The 16,614-nt window shown below is 39.0% G+C and overlaps 1 protein-coding gene across 5 annotated transcripts in view; it reads right to left on the bottom strand.

Moving 5' to 3' along the window:
- The window catches only part of PRKG2 (protein kinase cGMP-dependent 2), a 122,568-nt gene extending 107,335 nt beyond the window's left edge, over positions 1 to 15,233 (bottom strand). For 3 of the 5 annotated variants that reach the window (XR_012435315.1, XM_005554954.5, XM_015450373.4), the window contains exons 1-2: positions 14,947 to 15,233; positions 4,544 to 5,017 (exon numbers count right to left, since the gene is read on the bottom strand). Coding sequence is in view for 4 of the 5 variants with exons in the window: in XM_005554954.5 (XP_005555011.1) it covers positions 4,544 to 5,004 (461 nt within the window). In the remaining variant the exon portion in view is untranslated. Of the gene's footprint in view, positions 1 to 4,543; positions 5,018 to 14,941 lie in introns of all 5 variants that reach the window. The other 2 variants (XM_005554953.5, XM_065545059.2) reach the window with 1 other exon arrangement.
- Positions 15,234 to 16,614: the final 1,381 nt, after the last annotated feature.

The raw sequence follows: 16,614 nt of genomic DNA, 5'->3' as shown, positions 1-16,614 counted from the left end.
AATACCATAAAAACACTAGAGGAAAACCTAGGTAGTACCATTCAGGACATAGGCATGGGCAAAGACTTCACGTCTAAAACACCAAAAGCAATGGCAGCAAAAGCCAAAATTGACAAATGGGATCTCATTAAACTAAAGAGCTTCTGCACAGCAAAAGAAACTACCATCAGAGTGAACAGGCAACCTACAGAATGGGAGAACATTTTTGCAATCTACTCATCTGACAAAGGGCTAATATCCAGAACCTACAAAGAACTCAAACAAATTTTCGAGAAAAAAACAAACAGCCCCATCAAAAAGTGGGCAAAGGATATGAACAGACATTTCTCAAAAGAAGACATTCATACAGCCAACAGACATATGAAAAAATGCTCATTATCACTGGCCATCAGAGAAATGCAAATCAAAACCACAATGAGATACCATCTCATACCAGTTAGAATGGCGATCATTAAAAAGTCAGGAAACAACAGGTGCTGGCGAGGATGTGGAGAAACAGGAACACTTTTACACTGTTGGTGGGATTGTAAACTAGTTCAACCATTATGGAAAACAGTATGGCGATTCCTCAAGGATCTAGAACTAGATGTACCATATGACCCAGCCATCCCATTACTGGGTATATACCCAAAGGATTATAAATCATGCTGCTATAAAGACACATGCACACATATGTTTTATGCGGCACTATTCACAATAGCAAAGACTTGGAATCAACCCAAATGTCCATCAGTGACAGACTGGATTAAGAAAATGTGGCACATATACACCATGGAATACTATGCAGCCATAAAAAAGGATGAGTTTGTGTCCTTTGTAGGGACATGGATGCAGCTGGAAACCATCATTCTTAGCAAACTATCACAAGAACAGAAAACCAAACACCGCATGTTCTCACTCATATGTGGGAACTGAACAATGAGATCACTTGGACTCGGGAAGGGGAACATCACACACCGGGGCCTATCATGGGGAGGGGGGAGGGGGAAGGGGGGAGGGATTGCATTGGGAGTTATACCTGATGTAAATGACGAGTTGATGGGTGCTGATGAGTTGATGGGTGCAGCACAGTAACATGGCACAAGTATACATATGTAACAAACCTGCACGTTATGCACATGTACCCTAGAACTTAAAGTATAATAATAATAAAAAATAATAATAAAAATAAAGCACTCAAAAAAAAGAAAAAAAAAATCCAGTTTCTTAGTGGCACTAGCTGCATTTCAAGTGCTCAATAGCCATATTTGGCTATTGGCTACCATATTGTAAAGCATGGATTATATAATATTTCCATTGCTGAAGAAAGTTCTACTGGACAGCACTGAATCTAGAACCTGATATTAAAATGCAGATCCTTGAAATGAGAAAGAAACAAATTTCCAGAATTTCCTAATGCCAGTAGAGTGTCATTATTAGTTCCTCCATATAAAGTAGGGAGGTACAATTAGACAATGTAAGTTACACCTTCAGACCATAAAAGTATATTTGATGGGTACAGGACAATAAAGTTGGCATGAGCTGGAGCTGCCCGGCAACTGAAGGAGCTCACTCACCACTTATGAAATATCTGAGCACAGGTACCTTAGCAAAATCATAGAATACTGTGACATGAATTATAGAAACTGATTATTCAAATTCATAATCTATCATTCCATCAAATTTTATTCTCTGGCTTCTATGGGTGCTTCATATCTCCCTAATATTGTTGACTGAAGGAGAGCTAGCACTCTCCCCTCAGTTTCCTGCTCACTGTTAAGTGTTCATCAGAGATAGTCCCTTTGACAAAAAGACTGAAAAGCCATTCAATGGCTTTCTGGCCCAGTATGGAAGGGTGAACTTTATCCAAAATGTAGTTGACGTGTATATTAATAGAAACAGATTTAGCCATAAATTCAGCCAGGATACTTCATAAAAGTCCAACAAATAAATTAGGAGAACCAGAAATTAAACAGAGGAGTCATTTTGACTGATGATCTTAAAATCTCTGATATCTAGCAGGAATTGCTTGGAAAAGTAGACATACTAATGTATACCGTACATCATCCTTTCGTCAGTGAAGGACACGTCTACCCTGTTAATGCTCTAACTTCTGGAAAATTGTTTCTTACAAATTTCTGATATATTTTGTATAATATAAAAGAGATATGAAAATATCCAAAGTTTACTTTTGTCTTTTATCCAATACTGAAACGATTTGGAAATGGAAAACGAATTGTAATATTGAGCACTTTTGAAAAATTGAACAATTTTAAATTTCTGAATTGATAAAGTTAACTATGTGTGTTTAGCTAGCTATTTCAGACGTAAGGAGGCATCTGTACTTTTTGCAAGGGAAACTGAGGTACAAACCAGTCTACTAAAAATGAATGTTTCCATTTTTTATTTAATTATTCAATTTAGAACCACAAGGCTCTGTGAAAGCAGATGAGGATTGTTAGGGCATGGATGATACAGTTTTTGTCTCTTTGGGACTTAATCATTAAGAAATCTATTAGCCCATTTCTTTATCCTAACCACAACACAGACTTGTACCCACTTGGCTTGCCTTTATGGTGAGGAGAATAATCAATAATCCTTCTTCAGGAGATACAATATCCTTCCTGCGCCCCATTCACTATAGACAGAAAGAAGTCTGGTTTGGCACAGAAATTGTATATAACTACTGATTTTTTTTTTTGCCTGGTTATAGCAGAGCTAATAATTTATCCTTAAATAAATTCAAGGAAATATGCTTATCTCAGATGTTTCAGCACCAGGAGAATGATGTTTTGCCTCAAGATGAGCATATGTCTTTGAACAAAGTAATTGAACATAATCTTGGTTGAAGAGAATATATCTGGTGTCATATATAGGGAGAAGGTCAAAGAAGATGAATTGCTACTAAATTCTCTTACACGTCATTCTTCATAAAAAAGCACATTGATATTTGTAATATTTTTGTGAGTAAATAATAGATTATACTTATGTGTACATATATAGTAATGCAGTGCACATTCTATAATATTATTATATATGTGTATATGTATACATATACTATGTAGAGTTCATATATCTCTGATATAACAAAACAGAACACTGGATGATGCTCAGTTTTTTTAAAACAAATATAAGTTTGTGCCATCTATAATTTCAGAATTCATACCATTAAAAATAATTATTACTTTTGAAAGGAAATAGATGAGAAATTTTTAGACTAATAAAAATTTTGACTTAATAAAACTCTGCTGAAATCCAATATTAATCAAATTTATTTCAGTCACAGGATATTACAATTAATGATCTGGCATCACTAACTTCCTTCACAAATATTTATTGATCATTCACTATGCTTCAAATACTGTCAACAAATTGATTAATTAAACCTCCCTTTATAATTCTGTGGTTAAAATTAATCATTTGTTTGTCTAGGTCAGATGTTTTATCTTCATTTATACTACTTATGTTAGTGAATAAGTTACAATTTGTTTCAAATTTCACAGATCTTGCATTTTGCAATAGAGATTCAGGCTTGACCAAGGCGTTATTGAGGCAAAAGATTTAATTTCAGTTAATAAATACTCAGTTAAAAATAGTGAAGGAAAGGAACCCTAACTCATGATGTTTCTAATGAGTCTTTCCTGACCCAGAAAATGGAACTTTCACCCATAAAGAAATGTACGTGTACACACACACACACACACACACACACACACACACCCCTATACATGAATGCAGTGGCAAATATGTATATGTTCTTTTAAAAACTCAAATTTTTAAAAGTAATTCTAGCTTTTAATTGTTCCCTCTGCCTGAAATCCTCTTTCTGCCTGGTTCATACTCCTTGAAGTCTGTTAAAGGTCACTTCCTCGGCCAGGCCTTCATGACAAGCCTGCTCCTGTTGTCTCCCTGACCTCCTTTCCCCTCACTCCAGATACCACCTGCTATAGTACTGGTTTGTATCATATTATTGATTCCAATTAATAATTACACATTGCTGACTTGTTTCTGTGTATTCTGCTTACCGCCCCTGCTAGAAAGGCTCTGTTTCTATTCACTGAGGCATACCTAGAATCTAACACAGTGCCTGGCAGAGAGTAGAGATCAACATAAACTGGAATGAATGAATGAATGAATTCATCTTTCTTTAAGGCTACAGCATGTTCCTTTTTCATGACACTTGAAGAATACTAAAATGTGACTTTTTTTTTGCTAGCATAGTCACAATTCACTGTGATGTGTGTACATTTTTAAGTTCACTCCTCTAGAAAGAGAAGTGTACACTTTCTAATACTATTTCACACCCCTAGGGTTTTCAAGGTAATAAAAATAACTGTGAGTAAACTGAGCTCCTCACAGAGTGAGATACATAGTGCAATTTCTACTTTAAACTTCTGCCCAATGGGAGATTCTTTTGCAAAACAAAATCATTTAAAAACCCCCTCTACCCCCAAATCTGAAAGGGTTAATATGTTCTTTATCATTAAGGAGGCTTAATAAATATCACTCTCATATTTCACAATATTAAGGCCATCTGAGTTTAAAGGTTGCAGAAACTTCTTACCTGGAGTCTTTTCTGACTCTTGCTTTCTCAAAGGAAAATTCAGGGGGTTTGTTGAGGTCATAGGTCCGGGTTGTTGGCTCAGCAGACACGCCAGCCTTTGCTCCCCTCCTGCTATGGAGAGAGACCAATCCAGAGGTCTTCCGGTGGACCTCAAGAGGCACTTTATCTGGAGAAGCCTGAAGCGGGCTTCCTCCCTGCATATGCACCACATCCTGCAGCTTGTTCAGCTGGATGCACTTGTTCTGGAGCTCTTCTGTGAGTTCAGCAATGGCCACGGTCTGCTTCGACAGCTGCTCCCGCAGCTCCTTCAAATTGTACTCCCGCTCCTGGATCTCAGCATCCTTCCTCCTCAACTCTCTCTCCAGCTCTGTCACCTTGTTCCGCAGAGCGTCAGTGGTGAGGTTCCCAGAGTGTCCATCTGGGTGCTTGGAATGTTTAGGTTTCACTGAACCATTTCCCATTTTGCTCAGGGACCTGAGAGGGCACAGAATTGGGAAGTATCAAGTGGAGTTTCACTTCCCAACAGTCCCCACCATTCCTCTCATTCCTATCTTGTTTCATAAATAGGAACACAGATATCATCATTGTTTGAAAAGTAATAAATTTCCCATGTTTCCAGGAAAAAAAAAAAAGCTATCTATTGATTTCTTTTTTCACTCCAAGAAGAGGAGTTGGCATTTGGGTTCATTCTTACCTGTCCCTTTGAGAGCACAAGTATCACACCTAAACATTTTGCACAAATGGTCTGAGTTACCTGCTGTTTTCTCTGGACAGTCTCTCTGAACAGCTGTCAAAATCATCACAACAAAACTGTGATTTGGATGTTAACATGGCAAAGATAAAATGCAAATGAGCAGCTACAACAACAGAGGTATGGAAATGTCACAACTTTCACAGCTCCCCATGTGGCAACAGTAAGAAACCTTCCCCAGATTTAGAAAATTACACATCTGCATTTCTCAGAAGACGGAAGCAGAGTTGGTGATGCTTGATTAGCACTTTCCTCCTGCTGTATGTATCTATTAAGTTTTGCATTTCTGATAACACTCACTGCTAAAACACTTCTGAACTGTGGTCACCAACAGGAAGAAGAGTTTTAAAATTGTTTTACATCCTTTATGTCCAAAGTCGAGGATCTCCAACATGTACGACCCATGCCTGCAAGGCTGTATTCTTTTCCTATTAAGAATGTCCTCCTATATTGGTGTAGTGTGGGAAGTTATGAAAATTTCAAAAATTAAAAAAATGAATATCCTCAGTTCAGGCCCCAAAGTAATCATGAATCTAGTGAGTCTCAGGATGTGGTATGCAGATCAGGGATTATGAGGGATGATTTAGTTTATTCGGAACTTGTTTTAGTCTAATAGTTATGTATTTATTTTAACACGTATTTGAAATATAAATAACTATCACCACAAAGTTGTGATCCCATTTTTATTATTGCTTCAGTGAAGACTAAACTAGATATTTAGGCTTACTGAGTCAATTTGATGAAAATAAAAATAAATCATCTGCAGATAATAAGCACATATGAGCAGAATCATAAAAGTAGAACTTGAATGTGTGGAGGTTGGGAAATACTGCTCTGACTAATTATTATAATGTTTAAAAGCTCTTTAGACTACCTATTAAAACTTCATACTTTTACACATGCAGTTTTTGACAGCTGATATCATTTGGCTGTGTCCCCACCCAAATCTCATCTTGAATTTTAGCTCCCATAAATCCCCATGTCGTGGGAAGTACCCAATGGGAGGTAATTGAATCATGGGGGCGGGTCTTTCCCATGCTGTCCTCGTGATAGTGAATAGCTCTCATGAGATCTGATGGTTTTATAAAGGGGAGTTTCCCCTGAACATGCTTTCTTGCCTGCCACCATGTAAGACATGCCGTTGCTCTTCCTTCACCTTCTGCCACGATTATGAGGCCTCCCCAGTCATATGGAACTGTGAGTCCATTAAACCTCTTTCCTTTATAAATTACCCAGTCTCAGGTGTGTCTTTATTATAATAGCAACATGAGAACAGACTAATACAACAGCCATAACCCAAAAAGCATTATAACACTTATAAACTAAGCTTGAATTACTTCTGATTATCTCAAATCAGAAGAAATGAAACTTCGCAGTTTTATAACCCACACATCTGCCCCTCTCTCCCTCCAAACTTCACACTTAAACAGAAGTGAAATACTTAGTTTTTTCACTAGTTCTACTAGAATAATAGTGACCTCTACAACAACAAAGGCACAGATGCAAAGATGTAACACAGCGTCTAGGTTTCAAACAGATGTGACCAAATAGTCAATGCAGATTGCCTACAATGGATGGTATAAACAGAAAATAAATGCATTTATAAAAGCAATCTTGAAACACCTAGATATTTCTCATGTAATTCAGGTTCAAAGTGGTCATTAATAAACATTAGCCTTCAGAGAATTGCCTTAATATGTTGCAGAGATGTGGCAGGTTTAACCTTTAAGTTTCTGTTGACTTGGCAGCATTTACTGATCTTATATATTATGAATACATAAGAAGAATGAAGAGACTAGAATGCAAAGAATTCGCCCTGGACATACTTGTATCCTGAATAAGCAATTCATAATACGTTATTTGGAAATCTGAGAATAAGCCTGAATGAGATTATAAATTGCAAGCATAAGAAAGGTACTCCAAAAATATTGTAAATTAATGTGTACACACATTTTTAACAAGCATCAGTGAGCCATTTTCTAGACAGCCTTCTCAGTTCATGGACAAGTATTCTTAGGTCAATAGAGAAAGAAGGGAGATGTGATGGTAGGAGGAAAAGGATTTGCCTTATAAAGAAAAGAGCACATACAAAATCTTTCAAATTTAATATTAAACTAACAACTAACTCATTTTTGTTCATAGAAAAATTGTTTACTAAGACCAAAGTATCATATACTGTATCGGGGCATATCCCATCATGGATTTGCAGTCAAATTTGACACAGAAAACAGTTTTAGCATTACAAATATGAAAAGGCTTAGAATCATTTTTGCTCTATGGATGGTATTCGAAAAATTCTGTGCCAATCCAATAATTTTACAAACTTGAAGCACAGTAGGTAGAGGACGTTAAATTCTCCCAAAACACTAATTATCCTCTGGTTTAGTTGGAAGCTGTGTAAATCTTTCAAGCTATTTAGAATTTCAAAGATGGGAAAATGAGAGTAACTCATCTTTCAAGTCACTAATTTAAGATACATAAGTAAGTTACTAAATGGCTCAATACTAGTCTGATTTCTTACTTAGTTCATCCATTTAAATATTGTTGTCCCTGAAGCCAAGGTTTCAAGACTCTGGCTTCATAAAACCTAATTAGATTCACTCTGTTTCCTGTATCAGTCACTAAGATAAGCTATTCCTGAAATACGTATTGCTAGCCACAAGGAGAAATGAACCATAGAATGTTGTTCCATCAATCTGGCAACTGCAGGTTATTAAAATCATTCTTACAGTCAGAGGGCAGCACATGATGTAATAAGAAATGAGTTTGGAGATAAAGATCAGAATTTAACATGAGCAATAGAGTCAGGCCAATTAGGGTTATAAAATAATCTGCTCTTTGTCAACCTTCTATATATTCCTAAAAATCTTTGAGTCTTACTTTCTTAACTACGAAAGGGAATATATTTATATCCATCTCATAGGGTTTCTATGATTATTACGTTTGTAAAGTATCCCATACAATGCCTGGCAGGTCGCACACATGAAGTAGGTAAGCAGCTCTTATTATAGCATGTAACTAGAAACAGGCAATTAATGTCTTGGTGTGAAGAAAACCCAGAGAGGACCATTTCTGGGTAGGACAGAAGTCTAGTAAACTGAATGTCTTCCAACAAGAGTCTTTTGTGGGTTGTTTGTTTGTTTGTTTGTTTGTGGTGACAGGGTCTCCCTCTGAGGCCATGAGATGCAGTGGCCAGTGGTGCCGTCACTGTAACCTGAAACTCCTGGACTCAAGTGACCCTCTTGCCTCAGCCTTCAGAGTAGCTAGGACTACAGAGGCACACCACAATGCTTGACTGATTTTTTTTTTATTATTTTATTTTTGAGATGGGGTCTTGCACTATGTTGCTCAAACTGGTCTCGAAATCCTGGGCTCAAGCCATCCTTCTACCTCAGCCTCTCAAGTGACAAAACTCTTTAAAGAAGCACATTATTCCTTTGGGAGGATGTGGCTAGGAGTAAAGGACTCTTACTTTTCCTGGATTCTATCTTCCATTGAGAAAACAAGTCATTTGGAAACAAACAGCCTGCAAAACAAGTTCCCCACCAAAAGATGGAGACAAAAAAAAAGATTATGAATGACACGGAGCCAGTTCATGACTACAAGGACTTAACAATTGAAACTCTGTAATTCCCTCATGTAGCCCCTATTTATTTTCGCACATTGCAATGAAATGCTTAAAACACAGAGGTCCACCTAAATATCTTTGAAGGCAACCAAAAACCATAGTTCACTGTGGGGGCAATACTCTTCTGCAGTTAGGTATAGGAGACAGTAATCGAATGAGTAGTGACATTTCGCTAGAAGAGAGAAAAGCTATATAAGACTACAAATTATTATATTAATGTAATCACCATTTAGAAAATGCTGTCCACCAAGAGGTAATTAGAAGAGACATAAGAAAAGCAAAAGTGACTGTGAAGGCGCCTGCAGGCGGATTAACACCTGGCAGTTAATGTGGGAGGAATTAAGCTTTGTTTTCTGTTTTTCCTCCAGCCCTATAGCAGTTTGAAACCAGAATCTTGGCTCTGGTCTAGATAATATCTATTTCTTTCTCTACCCATCTGGAGTCTGTTATAAATATACACAGACAAACACACACACACATATATAGATGTGTGTGTATAGCTACGTGTATATCTGTCAATATGGGAGATGGTATGGTGCCGGCTAAGGTTACCGATCCAGAGTCCCAGTCGAAGCACTTTCATTTAGTGGTCTATATGCCCTCAGGCAAGATACTTGAGTGTCAGTAATGGAAGAAAAAGATAGAAACATAAAGAGGTAGACAAAATAATGCTGCCTATCATTTAGAGTTTTTAGAGGATTAAATGAGATAAATCATGATGAAAATTTAGCACAGGTATTAGCATATAGTATTTGTTTAAGAAATATTAAATGTTACTATTATTATTACAGTTAACATTATTTATCCAACAATTTATCTTAGAAGAAAAACTTATTGATCAGAAAACATGTACTAAACCAACACAATATCGAAGAAGAACTGATACTATCCACTTTAAGGCTTACTAATAAAGTAATGGTAATCAATATAGTGTTGCATTGGTGAAAAAATAGACAAGTAGATCAATGGAACAGAACAGAGATCCCAGAGGTAGACCTAAACAACATAGTCAACTGATCCAAAGATCAAAGAATACAAAAGAGAGCAAAGACAAATCAATGGAGAAAGGATAGTCTTTTTTAACAAATTGTACTGGAACAACTAGGCATTAAGTTTTTTAAAAAAAAAAAAAAAAAGAATCTAGATACAGACCTTATAGCTTTCACAAAAATTAGCTTAAAATGGATCACAGACCTAGATGTAAGACACAAAATTACAAAACCCCCCAAAGGCAACATAGGAGAAATTCTAGGTGATCTTGGTTTTTGTGATGACTTTTTGGATAAAAGACCAAAAGCCTGATTGATAGACAGAAAAAAATTGATAAATTTGACTTGATTAAAATTTAAAACTTCTGCTTTGGAAAAAGAGAATGAAAAAACAAGCCATAGACTGAGAGAACGTACTTCTAAAACATATGTCTAATAAAGGAGGAATTCTGAACACTCAATAATAGGAAAACAAACAACCCAACTGAAGAATGGGCAAAAGATCTGAGCAGACACCTCACCAAAGAAGACACACAGTTGGTAAATAAGCATATAAAAAGATACTCAACATCACAGGTTATTAGTGAATCTCAAATTTAAACAATAATGGGATAACACTACACACCTATTAGAATGACTACAATCCAAAACACTGACAACACCAAACGCTGGTGTGAATAGGGAGCAACAGGAATGCTCATTCATTGCTAGTGGGAATACAAAATGATACAGTTACATTAGGGGACAATTTGGCAGCTTCTTACAAAACTAAATCTACTCTCACTCTACAAGCCAGCAGTCATGCTTCTTGGTATCTACTTAACTAATATGAGACATATGTTTTCACTAAAACCTGAACATGAATGTTTATGGCAGCTTTGTTTATAATTCCCAAAACCTGTAAGTAACCAAGATATCCTTCAGTAGATAAATGGATAAACAAACTGTGGCACATCCATATAATAGTATATTATTCAATAATAAAAGCAATATCAGCCAATGAGAAGACATGAAGGAAATTTAAATGCATATTGTTGGGTGAAAGAAGTCAATCTGAAAAACCTATCCATTGTATGATTTCCATTGTATAGCATTCTAGAAAAGACAAAACTTGGAGACCATAAAAAGATCAGTGGTTGCCAGGAGCTTGGGGAAAGACAGAAAGGAATAAATGGGAAAGAATATTTACAGGGCAGTAAAACTATTCAATATGAGACTGTATTGACATATACATTTCATATATACTTGTCAAAACCCATGGAATATATAAGCGGAATGAACCCCAATGCAAACTATGGACTTTAATAATAATGCATCAATATTTGTTCCATCACTTGTAACACATGTACCATACTGCTGAAAGACGTTAAGAGCAGGGGAAAGTGCTGAGAGGTGGGTATATAGGAACTCTGTGCTTTTTACTCTATTTTTCTATAAACCTAAAATTTCTATAAAATAGAAAGTCTATTAGTTTAAGAAAAGAATTATGTATTAAGAAATGAATGCAAGAAAGCTCATAGCACAGTCAAGGGACAGGCTGAAATGTGTGATGGATGAAAGGAGAGTAATGAATAATGAAACTGAAAAAGTAAGATACTGAACATTTCCTATGCCACATAATGGTATCTGAATCTTAAGATACACTAAGATTTCTAGTTATGTGGTCAGATTTGTCCTTTAGGAAAATAATATTCTCATAAATAAGGAATGGAGTAAAAAGAGCTTAGAGGAAGTAAGACAAGGGAAGATACTATTGCACCAATCCAAATAGGAGGTGATAGTTTCAGGATTAAAGCTCAGAGTCCCAACACCACTTAATGACTTGAACTTCTTGAACTCGAGAAAAAAATTGACCATCTCCATGGTAGCCAGAGAGAAAAACATTGTCATATGAGATTCAATAAAAGTTACAGCTATATGTAACACTGCAATGTCCTTCCTTTCAACACATCATGGAAAGCAGAATTGATTTTTTAATGATAATGGGCAGTTCGGCTGGAAATCAGAGAGGTGAATTATACAGACGTTTACAGATAATATTCTAAGTGGATAGGAAACTGATACATTTGATGTTACCATTAGCTTGTCTCTCTAAAGTTCCTTTAGAAAATAATTGAATATATAAATCCCTGATTCTTCTCCCTGAAGCAAAACCACACAGAGTTGTGTCCCTGTGAGGAACAGCTCACTTTCACATCAATGCCACAATTAAAAGCATCTGTCCATCTGACCTTGTGACTGTTGACCTGGGGCTCAGTTTGGAATCTACTGCTTGTTTTCTCTGTCCACAGCATCCCGGCTGGAGAAAAACTTTCTCTTGACAGGAAATCATATGACCTTATTGTACCAAAGTTGCAGCTACTCTGGAGGTTATTTCTTTAAAGTGCCTCCCCTCCCCACCCTCTGCCCCAGCAGAATGTTTGTGGCGAATTTTATGAATGTCACATAGCCTATATTTGACTACCAAATTCAGCTATTTGGGGGGCTATATTAACAGATAAACAAGCAAACACACAGAAATGTGGGTCTGTAAGTCCAGGTCAGAAGATTATAGCTAGCAGAATTTTTGAGTGGTGGCAAGAAGAAAGAGGATGAGGATTTGAAAGTTTACATCGTGGCGACTGGGTAAAAGGTAATGTCATTGACCAAAATGAGGAGCAGATTTGAGGGATAGGACGGTGAGTTTAATTTTGGATATACTCAGTTTGAAGCGCCAGTGGAAACTTTAAGGTAGAGAAGTTTAGTAAGCAGTAAGAAATGAGGGACAAGAAAAGCTAAAGAAAGAGGAAAGCTGAAAATATTAAGCAGTTATTGATACATAAATAGAGGCTGAAGTTGATGAATTGGATGCAAATGCCCAGGATATTGGTGATGAGGAGAGGAAGAGTGTCTAGGTCTATATGAGGTTGGAAAGAAAACTGTAAGATATGGTAAGAAGGTACTGCTTTGGTTAAAGTGAGAGAGGATGTGAAGAGATTAATATTAAAAGAAGAGGATGAGTAGGAGGAACACTGCAGGATAGCATCTCTAATGTAGTAATTAAATGGATGTGCACGGGAGGGTAATCAAAATGATTTCAATGTTTTGATCTTAGGAAGCTTGAAGGAAAGTAGTACTATCTACTCTTCATTCATTCAGTCATTCCAAAAGAACACATAGTGCACTGTGTATGGGCTAGGCACTGTGGCACTGACAGAAGTCAGGAGAATGAGGATGCTTTGAAAAGACAGTAATGAGTCTGGATTTATACATATTGATTTTGAGATGCTTTTGGGTCATCATGATGCAAATGTCTAGCAGTTGGAAGCAAAAAAGAAAAGTCAAGGGAAGAAATTACTCCACAGAAGAAATGAAGTCCCATTTGTAGATGAGATCACTAAGGGAGATAAGAAAGGAATGTCTCTATTGTTAACTATGAACATATAGGTAATATCTGTGGATATTATTTGTGGGAGAGGAGGAGGAGGAGGAGAAGCAAATAACAAAGAAGGAGAAGGAACATGTGTACCAATAAGAGACTTAGGAGAAGCATCAGAAAGACCATGCAGATAAGATCCTTAAGAGGTGAAAAGGCTGTACTCATCCCACAGGCCTGTCACAGGAAATGAGATCAGAGGGAAAAGTACTGAATCTGATTTGTCAAAGAAGAATGGGGATAGACACCCAACTACAAAGAACCATGGAAAGAGCTGACACTAAGAGTAGAGCCTGCAAGATGGTATCACGGTTCATGTAAGGGATTTTTAAAATAATGAAAACTTGAAAATGTCTGCAGCTCCAGGATAATGAAGCACAGGAGATCGGAAAAATGAAAACATGGGAGAAGAAGAGATAATTGATAGGAAAAATAACCTAGAGGAAGCAAGACAATAAGGGATCACAGGACTTGGGCAACAGCCAGGCAACATATACCGTCACTGTGAGGTGAATTCTCATTAGCCTCACTTGTAATGACTTCATAGAACTGGAGTTAAGGATTTCACGTAAAAGAGAAAGATGTCTGGGCATCATCTTTTCAGGTCGTTTATTCTTAGTCACACAGTGTTCCAATGGAGAGGATGTGCTCTAATTCTCCAAAGAGAATTCTCTGCCATATTAGCTCATACCCTCCTGTGCAAAACTAAACAGGAGTACTGAAAACAGCTAGTGTACCTTATGTGGGATGATCGCCTTCTTCAAGAGTTAAATAGAAACTTGCAAAGAAAAGAGACAATTTCTAAGAAACTGTAAGTATGAGGGTGTGGTGGGGTGGAGGCAGGTGTATGTTGCTCTCTTCCTTTAAAAAAAAAAAAATTAAAAGCCCCTGGGAACTTGGGGAACAAGATGAAGATCAGGAAATCAAGGCATTTGTCCCAGCGTCACCCTTTCTACCTAATTCTGCATGCATTGTTTTTATTGTCAGCTCTGGCCTTAGCTACTTTGTACTTGCACCGTAGTTCTTCTCAAAACCGAACCTATTTCTTTTTCTCTCATCCCCAAAGTGGCTGGTTTCTGGGCTTTGTTTGCTCTTGTTTCTTCATCACCAAGAAATACAGAAATATGAAAGCGCCTCACGGTGCCAAGAGTGACAAAAGGACACCCACACAAGTTTACCAGGACTCCTAAAAGTCCTTGCCTGAGGACTGTCCCCTAGCAACTACTCAGAGCTGGACGAAGCAAAGCCGGGAGCGCAAGCCCTGACAGCACCGCCAAGCCCTAGCTCCGAGCAACAGCCTCCACCGCCGCTCCTCCCTAAACCTAGAGAACCCTGAGGACTCCCCACTGGGGCTGAGCCCCTCCCGCCCTCAACTGAGCCTCTAAACACAAGTAGCCTTTCCCTGCCTCCAGCAGCTCAGGAAACGCTGCCACACCTAGAGAATGCAACGCGTGCACCCGTCCACACTCGAACAGCACAATCAAGAGACCGGCTGGGTGTGGAATAGAGGCGCACATCGCGCAACGCACGCACAGCATGCACACGCGCGCACCCCGACCCTGTCCCTCCCCGCACGCCCTCACACCCCGGTGCCCAAGCCCCCCAGCCCACGAACCTCACCAGACAGCCGGGTAACTTTCCAGGTGCGCAGTTTGTCACCTCGGCGCGGCCGCCCCTGCGTCTCAGCGTCCTCTCCCACGCCGCCCTCCCCAGCTGCCTGCGGCGCCTGAGCCCAGCTCAGGTCAGCTCAGCCAGCCCCGCCGTGCGCACGGTGCGCAGCGCGGGCCCGGGGCTGCTGGCGCAGTCGCTCCGGCTACGTGTGAGCCGGAGGCGCGGGTTAGCGCGATGCGGGCAGAAGCTGCGGCGGCGTCGGTGCTGCCGCCTGGCTCCGCGGCGGGGGCCGGTGCAGAGGAGACAAGCAGGGAGGGAGGGAAAAGAGGAGGGAAGGAGGAGGGAGGGGGTCAGCCGGGGCTACTGCCTGGAGAGTAGGGCGCCGGCTTCCCTAAAGGTGGGGTCACCCGCGCGCGCACCCACACCAGCCCGAACCTTTACTCCCGACACAACCGCAGTGTGCACTTTATACCCCATACCCTCCAGAGTGAGGCAACTTAAGTAGGGCGATAACATCGTGGTTGTAAGCATTTTTGTTCATGTTATTATTTCTATTTCAAGTGTCTGGGACGAAGGGAGAGGAAAGTTCACGGAGGTGTTCATTTTTTCCTTCCCCTCCCTTTCCTCCATCCTTCCAATCTGTGTTCACTGCAGGCTCTCTCCACTTCGCCTTCCCTCCCAGAGCTCAAACAGGCGCACGTACCCTGGACATGCCTTCCTCTGTCACACCAATGCCCTTCTACGAAGACATGTGACCCCGAAGCAGCTCGTCGATGCGCCCCTCCCAGATTCTGAGGCCATAACTTACATCTAGTTTGCCAATTCACGTGACGCTGGGGGCAGGGGTTGAATCGAGTTTCGAGGGACAGAGAGTATACCTTCCGAATCTGCAGGTCTTTGGGCAGGGAGCTTTCTTGATCACCCAAGTAGATAATGCTCTCTCTTCGCCTTTTGAGTACATTTTTTTTTCTTGAGGGGTGCAATATGGTTTTCTAAATATATATGTACACCCCACCGCATTATTTGCTGTGTTCTGGAGTTGTGAGATCTCCGTGTGGCTTTTTCCCTTTCCTCCTGCCCCTAGAGGAATTTCACCAGCAAATTCACGGAGGACAAGGGCAGTTTCTGTGTTGAGAGATGGAAAGTACAGTGAGGGTCTATTCCTCACTGTGCATCTAGAGAATGTTACAACCAACTCTCCTGGGTTTTTAAACCACATGGTGGCAGTGGGGCTCATGTAACATTTGTATACACTGTTACATACATAAACTTATATAAAAAATGAGGCCCGTGTAAAATATGTTGAATGAAGCCATTAAGTTTCAGAGGAGGAGGAATATAGTCCTGTTTGTTTTTATACTAACTGGAGGAAAATAGCAAAAGTATACAAAGTACTTTTTCATGAAGTTATCCCAGAATCGGTACATTTTATACAGACCTCAAAAAAAAAAAAAAAAAAAAAAAAAAAAAGAGGAGAAAGGAGTGAGGAAGAATTCCACAGGAAAAGAGAAAATAAGTAATTGTATATCGCTGTAATAATGGACTTTTAAGTTGGGCTGAATTTTTATAAACGATTTAATGACAAAAAGGAGAAAAACAGATTTTCAAAGTCTTTAGTTCAAAAAAAATTTAGATTCAGGGGTGCAAGTGCAGTCGCATTACACGGACATAACACCT

The sequence above is a fragment of the Macaca fascicularis genome, chromosome 5 (assembly GCF_037993035.2).
Source record: "Macaca fascicularis isolate 582-1 chromosome 5, T2T-MFA8v1.1".
NCBI classification, from domain to species: Eukaryota; Metazoa; Chordata; class Mammalia; order Primates; family Cercopithecidae; genus Macaca; species Macaca fascicularis.
Note: the sequence above shows the minus strand (reverse complement) of the source record. Positions and strands in the feature narration are given on the sequence as shown.